The sequence below is a fragment of the Accipiter gentilis genome, chromosome 29 (assembly GCF_929443795.1).
Source record: "Accipiter gentilis chromosome 29, bAccGen1.1, whole genome shotgun sequence".
NCBI lineage: Eukaryota > Metazoa > Chordata > Aves > Accipitriformes > Accipitridae > Astur > Astur gentilis.
In genome coordinates, this window is record NC_064908.1 from 6,016,133 (window position 1) to 6,033,803 (window position 17,671).

The 17,671-nt window shown below is 47.8% G+C and overlaps 2 protein-coding genes across 5 annotated transcripts in view; one reads left to right on the top strand and one right to left on the bottom strand.

The window, feature by feature from the left end:
• KCTD20 (potassium channel tetramerization domain containing 20) overlaps nucleotides 1-9,904 on the bottom strand; it is a 31,055-nt gene extending 21,151 nt beyond the window's left edge. Inside the window, exon 1 of one of the 4 annotated variants that reach the window (XM_049832635.1) lies at nucleotides 9,829-9,904. Coding sequence is in view for 1 of the 4 variants with exons in the window: in XM_049832632.1 (XP_049688589.1) it covers nucleotides 9,149-9,411 (263 nt within the window). In the remaining 3 variants the exon portion in view is untranslated. Of the gene's footprint in view, nucleotides 1-5,883; nucleotides 5,905-9,148; nucleotides 9,425-9,828 lie in introns of those variants that run through there. The other 3 variants (XM_049832632.1, XM_049832633.1, XM_049832637.1) reach the window with 3 other exon arrangements.
• A 665-nt stretch (nucleotides 9,905-10,569) lies between these two features.
• Nucleotides 10,570-17,112, top strand: ETV7 (ETS variant transcription factor 7). The gene is given in 9 exon segments (XM_049832658.1): nucleotides 10,570-10,651; nucleotides 12,706-12,823; nucleotides 13,085-13,249; nucleotides 13,530-13,637; nucleotides 14,557-14,748; nucleotides 15,049-15,191; nucleotides 15,536-15,636; nucleotides 16,303-16,496; nucleotides 16,499-17,112. Coding segments are annotated over 9 exon segments (1,086 nt in total). The 5' UTR covers nucleotides 10,570-10,645; the 3' UTR covers nucleotides 16,558-17,112.
• The last annotated feature ends 559 nt before the right edge of the window (nucleotides 17,113-17,671 follow it).

Consider the following 17,671-nt stretch of genomic DNA (forward strand, 5'->3'; position numbering starts at 1 on the left):
AAAAATATTTGGCTAGTGTCATGTTTCAGCAAAATTAGCCAGGAACTGTAGCCACATTTTGTGGAAGCTTAAAAAAGGGAAAACACCACTAAAAAAATATACAAAATTGAAAAAGCGGAGACGATGCCTATTTCAACACACATAATGAGGTGTTCGTGCAGAGAAAAGGTGCCCATTTGGGCACTGAATAAGGTCACTCTTGAAAGTGGAAAGTTCTAAAATTGAAATGTATTCCAGAACAGTCCACCCCAGCTCATTTTTAATTTTACAAGCAAGCAACCCATCAATATTCTAGCCAAATTTGCAGCTGGTTTCATGAATGTTTATCTCAAAGACAACAGGCAAAAGAAAGGCTAGGATTTTAAAAAATTTGTTTATTTCAAGGAAACAGTCTTCAAAGGCTATCCTTGTAAGGAATATTCAACTCCTCTGCTGAATAATCCAAGAGATTCACAAATAAATTACCATATTCCAATAGTAGAGCTTATGCACGATTTTAATAAATCCTGAAGAAGATAGGTCTTACTGCAAAGTGTCCTGGTTTCAGCTGGGATAGAGTTATTTGTCTTCCTAGTAGCTGGTATAGTGCTGTTTTGGGTTCAGTATGAGAAGAATGTTGATAACACACTGATGTTTTCAGTTGTGGCTAAGCAGTGTTTAGACTAAGTCCAAGATTTTTCAGCTTCTCATGCCCAGCCAGCGAGAAAGGCTGGAGGGGCACAAGAAGTTTGGAGGGGACACAGCCAGGACAGCTGACCCAAACTGGCCAACAGGGTATTCCATACCATGTGATGTCATGCCCAGTATATCAACTGGGGGAGTGGGGCTAGGGAGAATCGCTGCTCAGGAACTAACGGGGCATCGGTTGGCAGGTGGTGAGCAATTGCGTTGTGTATCACTTGTATATTCCAATCCTTTTACTATTATTATTGTCATTTTATTATTGTTATTATCATCATTATTAGTTTCTTCCTTTCTGTTCTATTAAACTGTTCTTATCTCAACCCATGAGTTTTACTTTTTTTTTTTCCCCCCAGTTCCCTCCCCCATCCCACTGAGGGCTGGTGGTGGAATGAGTGAGCAGCTGCGTGGTGCTTAGTTGCTGGCTGGGGTTAAACCATGACAGAAACCTGCTAATTAAAGGGTCTATTAATGTACAAAGCAGCTCTCTCTAACCCTAGCATTTCAACTCAATCCCAATCAGACATAACCAAAACCGTGACATTTTAGAGCTCTTAATGTGGACTGCAAGAAATGAATTTGCTATTTTCAGTACGGCAGCCAGCTAGACAAGATGCTTACAAGAAACCACCATCCCTAAGTGAACTTCTTGGTGGTAAACCTGGACCAAAACTCACATGGGCAGAAATCCCAACACACTCAACACCAGCGGGTGAATGCCTCTTCCAACCCCATCTGTGGGACGCTGCTGGGGCAGCACGAGGGTGCTGGTATGCTCATTGTCAGGGCTCCAGCTGCTCTGGGATAAGTAAAGCCTTTAAGTCTCACAGCTGTCAATTTGGCTGGCCTGAGTTCACAGGAGGTTTTGTTTTGAATTGTTATTTTTAATTCAGCTGTGACAGGCTCCTCATTAAAGACAGCAGTAAGTGTCTGCAGCACAGAGGGTGAGACTGGAGAAGAGTCTACTTTCTGCATTAGTAAGAATTTCATCTTTCAGAAATGCAGTAATCCCACTCTACAAGTGGTTAAATGGCATTTCCCATAGTTGTCCACAACACCTTTAAAATGGTCTTGGAATGACTTAACAGCATAAAGGGAAGACAGATACAAATGCCACATGGCATATTAATCGTATTAACCAATATGTCATGGCATATCAACCAATTTTCTGAAAACAATTAAGAGTTTCAAAATCAGCTTTTAAAAGAAGAGGCCCACCCCATGATCTTGGCAAAGAACATTTTGTAATAGGGACATTTGACAGACACGGTACATTTTAAATATAGCACAGCCTTAATGCACTAAGCTCTCCACAGCTTTATAATTACCAGTAAATAGAAATCCAGTTTCCCCCTTGCTCATCCAACACTAGGTAACAGACATCATTTGACTGGTTTCACTTCAGTATCTCATGTAGCACATTCAAAGCTAACCGTCTCAAAACCAGCTGGTTATCACTGCTCCTCAAGTCTGACAGCAAAACTGCACGTAAACGCATTTCCTCACTATCAAGTACGTTCATTTAGGTCTTTCTGAGAGCCACATCATACAGCCCTGTGAAGGGACTACCATCTTCAGCAGGCTGGGAGCAGTGACGCAGAGCTGAGTCACAGCAACCTTTTCCTACCACTCAACAGCAGCCAAAACAGCACATCTGACCACAGCCTCACCCATACATTTGAAAACGGAACAGACAGGTTGCTGCAGAGAGGGGCACAGACACATGCTCAGGTCCCGTTACAGGATCTGAAACAGGGGACTATTCTGGGAAGGAGAGGAGCTTTCTCATCACCACTTGCTGCTCACACATGCCCAAGAAATGTGCACAATCAATACTTTTCTCCATTAGTGCAGCATCCCAATCAATGGCTTTTGATCATACTCAAAAAGGTTTTAAATTGCTGTACAGTACACCTTAATCCAGAAATAAGCAGCATTAAGGGTAAAAGCTAAAACCTGTCTAGTCCAAAATTACTCAAACATTAGCTAATTAACGCCATATAAGAATGGATCTCATAGAAATGATGGATATGAACAAAAACTTGTGTTGGAGGTGCTTTATATTAAAGCTAAACCATTTCACAAATATACTTGAATCACCCGATTTGAAGATCACTGAATAATCTTACGATTTTTCATATTTGCACCCTGGTCTGTCTGAAAGGAAACAGAACAAAGTAGATCCTGTAGAAGAAAAAAGATTTTCCTCATATATATTAAACTCTATAGATTAAATAAATAAATAAAATGGAATGGTAACAGCAAATTGGCACTTAGTGAAATTTAAATAACCTATATTTCTTTTCTATTCCTTAGTTGGCCTCCTGAAGAAAGTTACAGGAAATAAGGCAATTTCTTTGAAAACCTTGAAAGACTCCTTCCCAACACATGCAGTAAAGTCTCTTTCTAAAAACCATATTTGTATAAAAGGCCTCTGCTATTGTAAACTTCCATCTCCTGAGTCTGTATCAGTCACTAACACCTGACGCAGAGCAGTCTTCTCAAAAACCATTAGACTACAAGGAGGTTTGCAAGTGCCAAGTGCCTGCCAGAACATTTATGTCAATGGATCAGGGAACTCATTCATAACTACCAACTGCTACAGCAGATAACATTCCAGGCAGACGTAACCTTTTCCGTGGCTAGAGATTATGCAATACCATGATTTTTGATCCACTCACCCAGAGGAAGAAGAAATTAGCTAGCTTTCACATGGGTTAAAGCTTCCTTGTTCTGTTTCCCTCCATTATTTGTTGCAGTTATGATGAACTAGTGGATGATATTAACCACACATGAACTGGGAGACTTGTAAAATCCACTCAGCTAATTTCCAGTCCTACTAGAAACTCTTGCTGCAGCTGCTGCAACACAGCAGCTGGGAACAGTTTCTTCCTGCCTTTTCCCTACTCACCTCCTTTGTGGACCCTTCACTCCAGTTTCTCCAAGCTATCAAAACACCCCAAGTGAGAACTGCAGTCATTCAAATTATAATACAGATACTACTCAGAGAAAAATAATGTCAATTATTATTAAACTGAGAAAATCACTAAAGTTGGGGCATATGCTTAATCAAGACCATTAAGAGGACACCCTATGGTATCATGTGGACTCACAGATTAATTTCAAAAAGGAAATGTCACCAGCTGTTGTCCCAGCGGGGTAAGCTACAGGGCTGGGCTCCAAGAAACCCAGCTACACTTTCTAGACCCAGAATTATATTTATTGAGGAAACCCCTCTTGTATTAAATATGGCCTCACTATTTTTGCCTGCCTAATCTGTTTTTCAAAGCTACATTGCCAAAACTTGACATACAAGAGGCATTATCTGGCAGCAGCAACCGCTAATTATTATACACCATTTCTTATTGCTGTCATAAGACCAGGCTGCCACTGGACTTGCACGTTCTTGCACTACTCTGTTGTGAGGAGCATTAGGCACAAGGCTCAGTTCTACTATTTTTATGGCTGTCAAGGTCTACTTCCTTCTGAAAACTCTCTGATTCAATGGACTAAACTACTACATCCGAACACATGGATCAGACAGCACTATTTTGAGCTAGTTGGTAGTTGCATTCATTTCCCAGTTCTTGTAATACATGCTTTTGCCATTGAAAGTATGACTAATAAATTTTAATCCACAATTTGCAAAGGCAGACCTGACACACACGGAGCTGCGCTCTCATTTCTCTATCTTTATTCGATTTCTTTCACCCCTTTTTTTGCTTCTTTTGGCTATTGCAGTATTGGATCCCAGGCAGTTTTTTATTCTCACAATAAATTGCTGACTACTTGTCTAATCCCTCTGACAGTGGGATACATACAACCTGTTCCAATTCATAGTTCACAAGGGTATTACTATATTTGTGTGTTCAGTAGCAAAACTGATGCAATGACTGAACATTCCCACACTCAAGAGCAATCCCTGGATTAGCACCATTTTTAACAGCTGCACATAACACATTTGAGGTTGTTCTGAGGGCAAAAGCCAGGGAAAAAAACAATCCCAGTCACTGCAGATGAAATTACTGAATGTTGAACTTCAGCAGCTACAGCCCATGTTCAGTGCTTCTTCTAAGACTACCAGCCATTGATTTTACTTCTCAATTTCAGGCCTCATGGAAGAACTGCCCTTCAAAAGTCCTAGCCCTCTTTTGTGCTGACAGGTAGGACCAAAAAATACACAGGCCAGCATACAGTCTCTGCTCAGGCCAGAGGACACATCTTGACCACAAATTAGAACTGGAACAAGAGACAGGAGGAGAAATGGCCATGAAAGCTGATGAAATGACACACAGGGAAGGCAAGTCCCAGGACTTCAGTTACTTAAAGCATCTGTAATTATTTCCCTGTAATAAGACTCCTGAAACACACCCATGTGAAAGCCCACTTTACCTTGCCTTTGTGGTTCTGCTATGTTACAACCCAGCCTAGTTCAGTCCCCAGTCTGCTGCAAAGGAATTCTAGTCACCAGTTCCATGGGTACAGGCTAACAGGGTCTTGATAAGAAAAAAGTTCCTGCTACTTCTAGATCTGAGACTACAGGACATATTCCTCCTCCCTGCCCTCCTGTTACAACCCCATTCTCTGGAAAGCTGGATATCCTTTGACCCTCAAAACTACTGCTCCTTGGCCTTTCCTCCCACCACGCATAGACATGTCCAGGGGTCCATCTTAGCTGTGAGCTGTCCGAGCCTCTCTGGGGAACATGTGGTTGCAAAAGCAGGATGTCAGGCTCTGCAGTAGAGACCAGCCGCTAGCCATTCTCATCTCAGAAAACTGCAGTTTTGCTATTCACATTGCAAAATTCTACCTTCTGCTGTGCTGCAGGCTGGATGAAGTCCCTCCTGTAGGTGCATGTCCCCCACCCCCCCCAACCCCCCCCAGCAGTGGTTGCCTTCCCTTTCCCCAGGATAAAGCAGGGCTGCATGGGGCATGCTTAAGCAACCCCTATTTACCCTGGAGCATAGGGGGTTGGATTCATCTCACCCGAGCTGCCTAGATTACAAGTCCCAGCTTCTCTATACAGACACTGGTAAGAGACAACCACTGGAAGGCAATTCAGCTCCTCAGAATGCAGATGGGATCAGTCTGGGCTATGGGACCCAGAAATTAGGGAATTTTTCAGAACTGGGAGGCTGTTCAATAGACAACAGTTCACATGGCAAGGTCATCCAAAAGCCAGGGACCCAAAATTGTACTAACATGGCAAAAGATGGTCCACAAGCTCTAGCCGACGGTCATGTTGGAATCAGAAGGGATCTTGGGATCAGAAACCTGAAATCAGAGGGGCTTTCATCAACAGTCTGTCCAAGTCCACCCCAAAACCAGATATTGCAATCACATTGCTTCTACAGAAAATGTTAATTTTACCAAATTGGTAATTTCTGAACTCTTCATTAGCTCTGGTTATGCTAGTTATGAATAAAGTAGAAGAAAAAATGGTGGCGGCTCCCCACCCCTTCACATTTCCCCACAGAAAAAGTATTTATTATGCTGCTTGTCTGGATATGGGTTAAATTAGCCAGTAATGAACTGATCCTCTAGCTAAATTTAGAATCATTGAATCGTTTAGGTTGGAAAAGGCTTTAAAGATCATCAAGTTGCACCATTTATTTTCTATTAAGCAGTTCATTTAAAAATCAGGAGATCCTTTAGACAGCTGAAGTGGCCTTTATCAGCAGGCACCAATTCAGCATTTTTCCTGTAAAGAAAGAGCTCATTATCCACACACTCCTCTGGGATCTCTAAGCAGAACGCAGCAGTTCCAGAATCTGCTCCCAAGCTAAAGTTTTAGCTAAAGAGGTTCACTTTGCATTTATTAAACAAGATTTTACTTTCTCGTAGGAAGAAGAGTTTCTGACACTGGCTTTGGCAAGAACATGTAACTAACAGAGACTACACAGGTACGTGCTATTTCAGGTAGCTCTGCGAGTCTCCTTTCACAAGTTATTGGGCTGCTGAGTCAGCCTGTCATCATGCAGTGACTTTCATAACAGAACTGCAACTTTGTGATGCAATTATTAATACAGTACCACTACTACCTACTGCTTGGCCAATATTCCTTTATGATCACAGCTTTTGGCAAAAGGGGACAAAGGTGGTAACTGCTGTACAGCATTGCAGTCCTACAGCAAATTCATTACAAAGGGTAAAGTACCATTTACCTTTCTCTACACCCAAATTTTCTACTTATGGGTTTTCAGGTATTTAAAGTGGAGTTAATAGCATTACTTTTAAACAATATTATACTCTGCTTTCTTTGACTATGCTCCTACACTGTGAACTAACCACTTGGCTGCCTGTCATGGGCACATGGAATGAGTTCAAGATGAGGTCGAGTGACAAACATCTGAGCACGCCCCAAACTTTGTGCTGAAAGCATCAACTAATACAACCAGACAGGATTCTTACTTCTCATGACCTGTAAAGACAGACTGAATTGCCACACAAAAAATGTTACAATATCCTGAACAGAAAACTCCAAGCCAGTGGTTATGAAACCTCTTGGATTCCGAGAAGGCAAGACTGAACATGCCAAGATATGAAGGCACCTCAAAAAGACTAAAGTAAGATCAGATTTATGATCAAATCAGCTAAAGGAAGAGGGTTTCTCAATTCTGATGGTTAAAAATACTTTGGGGAAGGAGCAAAGATTACTGCTATGTATAGCTCAGACGTTGGGCTTCCTCTGGAACACAGAAAAATAAAGCGTAACACTGAGTAATGTTATACTGGACACATCCAACAAACCTGGCCACATTCACATGGCTCTTAGATGATACATTTCTGTTAGCATAACTGTGACAGGTGATGAGGCTTCCTATTTTTGAGGCTCTGAAATTACTATCTTACCTTCCACTCAAAAGAACTGTCACAAAACCTTTCCAGAAAAAAACCAACGCCAACAAATCTCCCAAAGTCCCAACCACTTTCTCTGCCTGTAGGTACATGCAATCTACATCAAACAGCTCAAATGTATTTGCTATAACTTGCTTCTCACCACTGTTGAGAAGTATATAAATAACCAGCTTGCACCTTTCAGCTACAACTTCTTCCAGGTAGACACCTGCAGCTTGACTAAGCCCAGTGAAGTCCACTCAACTTTATACAGAATAACTACAAAACAGAAAGCTTGCAAAATATAAAATTATGTGATGAACTCCCACCAAAAAGATCATTCATTTTAAGCCCAAATCAAACAGAAAACTCATCCCCTTCAACTCTAGCAGCAAAAGACAGTACTGAAAGAGATCAAAAAGCATTTAATGTGCTGCAAATAAGTCTATCTTGAAACAAACACCAATTTAGCTAACTCAGCACACACCTGTTTCCATGACAGCATAAATTACTTTAATCTGTTCTTAATTGCTTGAAGAGAAGCTGAAATAAGTCTGGACACCATCTTCTGCACAGGTTTCCCTTAGGATTAGTCTACATAAACTGCTCAATTTCAACCATAAGATCAGACCATAGAAGACCCTCTAACATGGATGTTATTATAGAAAATAAAGACAATTGTAAGCAATTGTTGTGCAGGCTGCTTTGCAAAAGAGCATTTTTTTTAGTGACATAAGTACATAGAGGCTGTAAACAGTATCAGTCTATTTTAGTTAAAAGTGACTGTTTCCCTAAATAAAATTGCTCCACTGTAATAAAGGCACGTGTAAATCCAGTCTGAAGAATAACTAACAACTCTTACAAGCAGCTTTGCCTACAGACAAACCCACAGTTTTTGAGCCAAACAATTCACTGTTTTGATGCTTACATCACTGAAAATGCTTCTATGAACTGAGGGCAGAAGTATTTATAACGCTTAAATCCAGGTGACTGTCAGCATTGCAGTCGAACAGTCCAGGCACTGGGGTAAACGAGGACACACCTCAACAGGGGGAGCTGAGCCTTTCTGTTGATTCCCCAGACACAACCTCCTTCCAATTAACAGTTTGTGATTTCTGCTAATGCCAGCAGGGAGGATTGCGACTTTGTGGTAAGGATAAAGCAGGCACAGGGAGCACAGGTGAATTTTCTGTCTTAAAGCTGTAACTTACTGCTACAAGACGACCTGGGTTTGCAGCAACCCTGGCAAAGTAATTCAAAACACTCTCCCTGCAGAGGTGTGTTCTCAGTCTCTCAGGTTTATACCCAAGATTGCCAGCATTATTATTACCCCTTTCCTGAAAAGCCTAAGGTCATTGAGAAGGCAGCACAGAGAGAGCAAGACCAGGATCAGAGACAGGGAAAGCCACAACACAAAAAGGTGCCTATGAGCAGAGGCAGGCTGAGGTCTCACCTACTACACCCGTTTAGGGGAAAAGCCCTTAGAAACTCCTGCTCCCTTTCAAAGCACAGTGGGGCCAGAAAGGAGGGAGAAAAGGGAAGGTAGACTCAAGCCTAAAAAACATGCTTAAGCATAATAACGCCCCAGCCTACAATCCCAGAACATGCATAGGAAGGTAGTGTGACCAACCAGCACCCTGAGAAGAGGATGTTTCCTGCTCCGGGGGTGGTGGTGGTCACAAGTAGCAGCCCCACCAGAGGGCACCGGGCACAGTCCAGGCCCTGAGGCCTCCCACACAGTACAGGGGAGAGGGGTGACGTGTCAAAGATGCAGGGGTGCAGCACTAACTCAAGGGGTAACAGCCCCAGTCCCCTGCCAAACACAGAGTGCAGAAGAGGCCCCAAAGCCCCCCCCCAATAACACGGGGCAGGTGGAGGCATCCCCAGCCCCATAGATGTCCCTCCCTCAGCGCACACAAAGGCGGCCCCAGACGCACCTCCCCAAACGGGAGAAGGGCAGCCCCCACAGGCCCCCCCAAAGCCCATAGAGAACAATGGAGTCCCTTGTGACCCCACAGACATCCTCCTCAACGCCCGCAGGGGGCAGGCAAGGCCTCCCCCCAACCCCGAGTGCCCCCCTTCCCCCGAGCACTCAGCGTACTACGGGCGCCCACAGGCCCATAAGTCGCCCGCAAAGCACGGAGAGGGCCGGGAAGGCCCCTGAAGCCCCCCCAAGGCTCACAGAGGGCCAGAAAGAGCCCCCGCAGCCCTCCCCCAAGTCCCACGGAGGGTCGGGAAGGCCCCACAGGCCACCCTAGGCCCCACGAAGGGCCCCCGGCCGCCCCCCCCCCGCCCTTAGGCCTCACTCACCGCGTCCCCGCCGAGGCCGCTCCCTCACGCGGGCGGAGGGCGTGGTCCCGCCGCTAAGCCCCGCCCCGCCCCCGCCGCTACTCTGATTGGCCCCGCTCTCCGAGCCGGCTGGCCAATGGGAACCGGGAGGGGCGGGGGGTGAGGCCGGGGGCGTGGCGGGGCGTGGCGGGGCATCCCGGGGCGCGCGGGTACGGTGGGGCGCGCGCCCCCCGAGGCGCGTCTCCCGGTGCTCATGGCCCGCTGGTCACGGAGCGGTGCGCGTCCTCCCCTCCTTCCCCGTGTCTCCGGGCTCCCCCCGCCCTCCCATCGTGCTTCCCCGGGTCACCCGGCTCCCCTCGTAGTAGCGCTGTCCCGTCCCGGTCGCTCCCGGTGGGAGAAAAAGGATAAACCCAAATATTCGAGCTGCACCCGCCCCCGCCGTGTCTCGGGATCCCTCCCCTCCTCCGGCAGTCCGTCCGTCCCCAGGGTCGCGCTCCAGCCCGCGGCGGGACGGGACCCCCGGGAGAACAGGGTGTCCCGGTGCCGGTAGCCAAACCCACCGGGCGGAGCGGGACCCCCCGGGCGGAGGCGGCGGCCCCGGGAGAGGAGCGGGGGGAAGGATACGGCCCCGGGCGCTGCCCACCGCCGCTCTCCTGCCTCCCGGGGCTCCGGCTCGTTTCGATTTCGTTTCCCGGAAGGATCGCGCCGAAGCCGCAGCGGCCGCAGGGACGGGACCCGCCCGCACCGGGCACCGGGGCAGCGCCGAGCTCCGGCTTCTACCGGGGTGGGGGCAGCGCCGAGCACCGCTGCGGGGAGCGGCCACCCACCGCCACCGGGGATGCAGGTAAGAGCTGCCCGCCCCCAGCCCGGTCCCGTCCGTGTCCGTCCCCCGTCGTCCCCCGCCCCCGGTTTCCCACCCCCAGGGGCTGGAAGTTGATGCCCCGGGGGGGTGGGGGTGGGGTGAGCCCCCCATCTACCTCCAAACGGCCTCACGGAGCAGCCGGGGGGGCTCCGTCCTCCCCATTTGGGGACTGAGCCGAAAGCTGCTCTCGCACATCTTGGCGTTTCGTTTTCCCCCCTACTTTTCTCGCTTTCCCCCTCGAACACTTCCGAGGACAATATTTCCTCCTGAAGCAAGGAAATGTCATCTCGGAAATGTGTGTGAAAGCAGCTAAGCGGGAAAAAAAAGCAAGAACATAATAAAATCGGTACAAAGTAATAAAAATTCAGAATGTGTCTCATGCCCTAGAAATCTTTAGGAGCAAGAAGAATATCAAACATTTGGTCTGTTTTTACTGTAAATCTCGTTGTAAGAGAGTCACACCGATGGGAAAACACTAAAATACCTTTTTAAAGGAGTTCTAGACAAAATACACGGCCAATTTCTTTCACTTTTATTTTTCCTGTAGTTTATTGCTTAGAATGAATCCGAAAGAGTTTGCATTGCTATCAAGCCTGTTCAGAGTTTATACTGGAGTTTCTCTGGATTCCTCATACAACATCATGCAGCTGCTTGCTTTGCTAAAACCAATAACCCCGAGACAGCCAGCAATCATTACACCACTAGCAGGGAAATTGTCAACACTCATCCTTCCACTGAAGAAACCCCCTCATCCATCACCAAACTGCTGCCTTTCTCCGGCTGTAACTTCCCCTGGATCACAGAGAAGCTTTTATCCTGGGAGGGATGGAGCACTTTGCTCCTCTCTCCCATGCTCCCAGCTTTGGGGACACCAGCTTTGCATTTAAGATGCGTCCAACCCCCATCTGCTCTGTCAGTGCACACTGATTTTCTTCACCTCTGATTTTCAAGGAAGGAGGGGGGGACTCAGCTCCTCTACCCCCACGCACGGTCGAGCAGCGCTGGCTGCTCTAACCACCTCTGAAAATCTTCCCGAGGGTGTATTGAAGTGCCGAGAGTTGGCAACCACCTCAGAAAATACTATTTATAGGCAAAATTGTTAATTTTCCAGAGAATGAAGCTGAGAAATTGCTGGGATTCGTGTTAATAGATTTTTAAGAGGAAGCATTATCTGCTTAGCTGCCAGTAATATTTCAAGATCTAGACGGGGCTGAAAGCAGGATATGAGCTCCCTTCTGCCTCACAGGTCTGGATGAGAGCCTGGAGGCAGAGTGGGAGCGATGCTGACCCCCCCCCCCCCCCCCCGCCCCAGCCCAGCAGAGGTGCTGGGGCTGCCAATTCTCCCAGCACTGACCATCTCACCTGTTCAGTGAGGCTGGAGGGGCTCCTTTATGAGAAACCGAGAGGGAAAAGTAATTCTTGAGGGGCTGGCACTTAATGACAGGCGAGCAAGATGAGTAGACATCCCCCTAAACTGTGGGATGGCTGTTTCCACTTATACCCAAATGATGACTGGGGAAAAAGTTAGAGATCTCTCTTCATACAGTGTTTTTAAGACAAATTCTAAGCGCTACTACCAGCTGTATTTTTACAACTCTAAAGAATTGAAGTACTGTCCTAAAACCCTGGGCATCCAACAATCATCGGAGGAACCTGGAGGAAGCGGGAGCCAGCACAGTCACTGCAGGCTCTGCCAGTCTTGGCTTTGTCTTCTACTTCTCTGCAGCCATGGGGCAGTGGGGATAGATAATCTAGTGCCTGGATGAAGGCAGGTACCTCTGCTAAAGAAAAGAGCTGGAGAAAGAGGGGGATGTCTGGCTACTAATGCTGTCTTGGGCAACCAGAGATTCATCCTGGGGCTGGTAATGGACCTAGAGCCAGTGTGGAAGAGCTGCAGACAGCATACCATGCTGCTATGACAAACCAGTTAAAAAATATTTGAGCAGTGTTTACCATGGTGGAGGCATCTCCAAAGCAAAGGCAGGACCACAGTTGGGAATTTTCCCCCACTGATGCATTTGATCTCTTTTCCCCAGGGTAAAGTGGCAGTCAATTTTTCCAGCCCCATTGTTGCAGCTTCGATACCACCCCCATCCCAGGCCAGACACACACCCATCAGCAAGGGGGAGATCTTCAAGCTTCCAGGCAGGCTGAGTGAGTAGAGGTTGAGCAAGTCAATGCTGGTTAAAAAAAAAAAAAAAAAGGGAATTCCCACAGGGTGGGATATGGTGGGTACAGCCGTGGTGTCCCACCCAGTTATCAGGGTTCATTTTCTCTCTTTGGGGCATTTTTGACCTGCGAGTGCTTAATATAGAGGGAAAATTTGGTGGTGGAGAAGACTAGTATCCCACCCTGCCACCCCTCAGCAGTTTTGAAGGTGGACCGAGTTGTTTCAGAGGCTGCCCCTGGTTTCAGGAATCCAGCCCTCACTGTGGAGCAAGGACGACGTGATCCACTGGCTAAGATGGGCTGAGAAAGAGTATTCCCTTCGGCAAACTGACGAAAGCAAGTTTGAAATGAACGGCAAAGCCCTGTGCATCCTCACCAAGGATGACTTCAGATACCGAGCTCCGAGCTCAGGTTAGACCGAGTGCAAGGGTGTTTCTGAGGACTGTCCCAAGTACAGCACAAGCTGTGGTCTGCTGAGAGGAGCTGGATGGGTCCCAGCACACCAGGCTTTAGCTCTGCCTGGCCAGTTGGGTGCTGGAGACAAGGACAATCCTCTTCCTTTAGTCCCTCTGGACGGCAAACGCTTTGGGGTGGGGAATAACCTCTTACTCTGCAGCGCAGAAATCTAAGCAACAGCATCAACTGAGAGAGACAATACAAAGTCATCTGAGCAGACTTTCCTTCTCTGCAGGTGATGTGTTGTATGAAATACTCCAGTACATTAAGACTCAAAGAAGAGCTCTGGTGTGCAGCCCTTTGCTGAACTCACCCTTCAGGGAAGCCAGGAGCACAGAGGAAGGTATGCTAGAGAATGGCAGCTGTCCATCAAACAGAGCCTGCCTTCAGCTGCAGTGGGTTGCACACATCTGGGGTTTGAAGCTCAGCCAGCTGAACCCATCCCGCACTACCTGAGCAAGGGAAGCGGGACAGTCCCAGAGATGGCAGCCAGGTCTAACAAAGTCCAGGTCATCAAGGAAGTTTATAGTGATGAAGCAGGTCTGGTCAGAATCGGGCTTAAGCACCATGTAGGTCCATGGCAACCCAGCAAGGCTATAGCTACACTAGGAAGTCTATCTGCAGGTTGAGATCTAGATCAGGGAAGGTCGACAGACAGGAAGAGGCACAGCTATGGCTGGAGACTAGTTCTCCTGCAACATAGCTAGGAAAGGCTTGTGGAGCTAGGGCTGAGCTTAAATAGAGCTTCTGGGCCAGTGGGTGGAGTGGGGAGAGGCCCCAGGTGAGGCTGGTCAGGGCCGGTGAGGCTAATTAGTGCCCTCAGGGGGTCTAGGTAGGAGTTAGGGTGGTTAATAATTGGCTTTGCCTTGAGGTGGATCTGGGAGTGCTTTCCTGGGCTCTTCTGCTGGATCAGGTATAGGGTGATGAACACCTTAAGCCCCCACAACAATTTATGAGGGAGTGCTGTACTCTGGTATGTTCTCCTATGCCAGTTTTTCTTCTGTATCTGGCCACTGCCCTACTTAGCATTTTCTCTAACCCTCCCAGACTTTCTGCTGCTTCTGCCTTAGGAAAGTCCCAGGCTTTCCTTAGTACCCACCTCATCTGGCTGGGCTGGTACCATGCTCATAACCAGCCTGGGCTGTCCCTCCCCACCTGGTTCAGGGCTTTGGAAGATCTCCTGGGACCTGCCGCAATGTACACCAGGGTTTGGGTTTGGTTTGGGATTTGTCGGGGGTTTTTTGTTTGTTTGTTTTTTGCAGGGACAGACTGTAGAGCTGAGGCTGCCCCAGCTGCTGTTTCCTCCTGCCTGGGTTGTGCAGAACAGCCTGTGTCCTGTAGCTCTGCAGAGCCACTGAACCTCTCCCATCACAGCTTGGAGGGCAGCTGCAGGGCAGATGACATCTGCTCTTTTCCTACAACCCTGTCAGCCCCAGTGGATGGGAGAATTGCAGGTAAATATGACTTTATAGCCTGGTTCCTTGGCTTGTGCTTTGTCCCGTCTGCCCATCTGTCTCCCTTCCATTTACTCCCTGCATTAGTGTGTGCTTCCCTGCCTCAGTTTTCCCACCTGAAAAATTGTAGTTCCTGCTAGTGTTTTGAGATCTAGTAATAAAAGTGCTGTGTGTGAGCTCTGGCGTCTTCTTATATTTCTTATCATTGCTAACATGCAATCTTGTTGTTGATCAACCCTCACTGGAGCATAGGTGCCTTAGTGGGAGCTCTGTGACAATTTATTCTCCACCAACACTCAGACTGCAGGTTGCTGTGGGATTATGTGTACCAGCTCCTCTCTGACAGCCGCTACGAGCCTTACATCAAGTGGGAAGACAAGGAAGCCAAGGTCTTCCGCGTTGTTAACCCAAACGGACTTGCCCAGCTCTGGGGGAACCACAAGGTAAATGTAGTTGAGAACAAATTTGTCATTCCTGGGCTTCTGCATGTTGCCTTCATGACCTGTTCTCCAGAGCTGATGGACTGGGAAGGGTGAGACAGGGTGGGCATAGGGCTACTGAGAGATGCCAACCTCCTGGTGATTAAAGAAGGAGGCTTTCTCATCCCCTGGAAAGCAAACCATGATGGCTGTGGACCCAGAAGCAAGTCTGGGTTAGAGACCCACGCTGCAGCCTGCAATGCCCAAGAACCACCTCGAATGTCCCACATGTGGTCCTGCTGCAGATGGACCCAAATCAGGTGTTGATGCTTGCTTTTAGTCAACCCTGCCCAATTCTCTTCTTCCAGAACCGGATGAACATGACGTACGAGAAGATGTCACGAGCGCTCAGACATTACTACAAACTCAACATCATCAAAAAGGAGCCAGGGCAGAAGCTGTTGTTCAGGTGAGATGAAGCAGATCAGAGAACTGAGCTGTCTGGGACAGTGCAGATGGGGCATGGGAAGGCAGTGGGCTCCAGATGTTGACAGCTGGTTCATCCAGCAAGACCCTCCCCTGCAAATGCAACATCCTGGTGGGTTTGTGTCCAGGCTCTGTCCTTTGCAAACCGGGAGCTGGGTTGCCTGGGATCTGGGTCCCATCTGATGCCCTTTCCAGGGCTGCGAGCCAGCAACCTGCCCTGGAGCCAGCATCCATCTGCTTTCCTACATGGAGTCCAGGTGGTGCTGGAGGAAATGCCCCTGAGCCCACCCAAGCTGAACAGGTCCCTCCTGTTCCTCAGTGATACCAGGTCTGAAGTCCACCTCCAGACAGAGGAAGGGGTGGAAATAAGCCAGAAGCCTCCCGTTTCCAGTGCTGGCTGCTTCCCTGGGACTCGTTTGGACTTAAAATGCCAGCTCTGGGCCGATGAGTGCTGAGCTTTGTCTCCCCAGGCTTGGTGCATCCTGGGTGCAAAGCAAGAGCTGGGATCCTCAGCAAAGCCCGGGGATGGTGGATACCCTCTGGCGAGCTCCAGAGCTCAGCTGACAAGGGCAAGGGCTCCAGCATTTACAGCCTGCTTTGGGGCTGTGTTTGGACATGCCCTTAAAGCCATTGAAAAAATGTGTTGCAGGTTTTTGAAGACTCCTGGGGAGATCATCCATGAGAAATCCAGCAAACTGGAGCAGCTGGAGAACGAGGACCATGAAGATTTGAAAGAAGACCCACTGGAGGTTTCACTGTAGGAAATCTTTGAAGGTGGCACTTGCAGTGCATTGCAGACAGACTTGTGCTCAGCTGGGAAGTGCTGGTGTCTCTCACATCTCCTGGACAGAAGGCCACAGAGCTGGTCCTGGATTTCAAAACCTGCCCTGAGCCAAAGCTGTGACGCTTCTGGGGCTTCATTAGCAAAACATGCCCAGAAACTGTCTCCCAGCCCCGAAAAGTGCAGGTGAATGTGTGGGCTGGCCTTCTGCTTGCTTCCCTTCTGTCCTGAGGAAGGGAATGTGATATTTCTGCTCTGTAAATTTTGATGCTTTTCTTTAGGGTTCAAACTTGCTGGTAAAGACTGCTCCATTCTTACAGCGAGACGTGCTGAGCAGAGAGCACCAGAGCACGTGCTCTGGGTCAAGTGTCTGCCGAAGTGCTTTTGCAGCAAGCAGTGGCCTGAAGAGTGAACATGCTGCTCTGAATCTGAGCCATTTCCCTGATTTGAGAATGGACTTACATTGCAGATATGCTGTAATCTCACTGTCTCCTGTGGGGTTGCTCCTGTGATTAAGGGTGGGAGTGTGTTAACATATCTGCCTGGATCAGGCCTGGCTGAGCTCCAGGCTGTATGGATGCCCTAAGCTGGGTCTCATTTTAACTTCTTTCCCTCCTTGTAATGCTTTTTGTAATTAGCTGACTAAATAATGTGAAAAGAAACAAAGCCAGTAATGAATATGACCACATTCATAGTCAGACACGTGGTTATTTGCTTTGAGTCTGAAGCAGGAATACCTGCAACCCCAGGCACAGTTAGTGACCTGGAAAGAACAATGTGTGTGTGGTTTTTAAATCTGAAAATATCCATAATATTTTCAGATTACTTTTCATTGAGGAAATAGGCTCATGACTGTGTAAGGTTGAAAATCCCACTTCTTGCTGGTTCAAGTTCTGAAACTGGGGAATCCAAGCCTTCCTCATTTCAAACCAGCTCATGTGGGCACCCAGATCTTGTCCCCAAGCTCAGCAGCCCCTAAACGAGAGTGCAACAGTCCAAGCTGCTCAGCAGCTGATGAGTGAATGCAGTGCAAACACATGGTGTTTTGTAGCTACGTGGACAAGCACAGGTACAGGTCGTGAAGCAGCATCATGTTTCATGGCTGAGTTCCTTCCAACTCCTCTTTTGCACCACAGCAGAAATTATCCTGCTGCCTCACATTTTTGCTCTGGACGCTTTCCCAAGCCTGAGCTGCATTGGCACTGCTTTGGGGGCAGCAATGCTGTGAATGGGACTT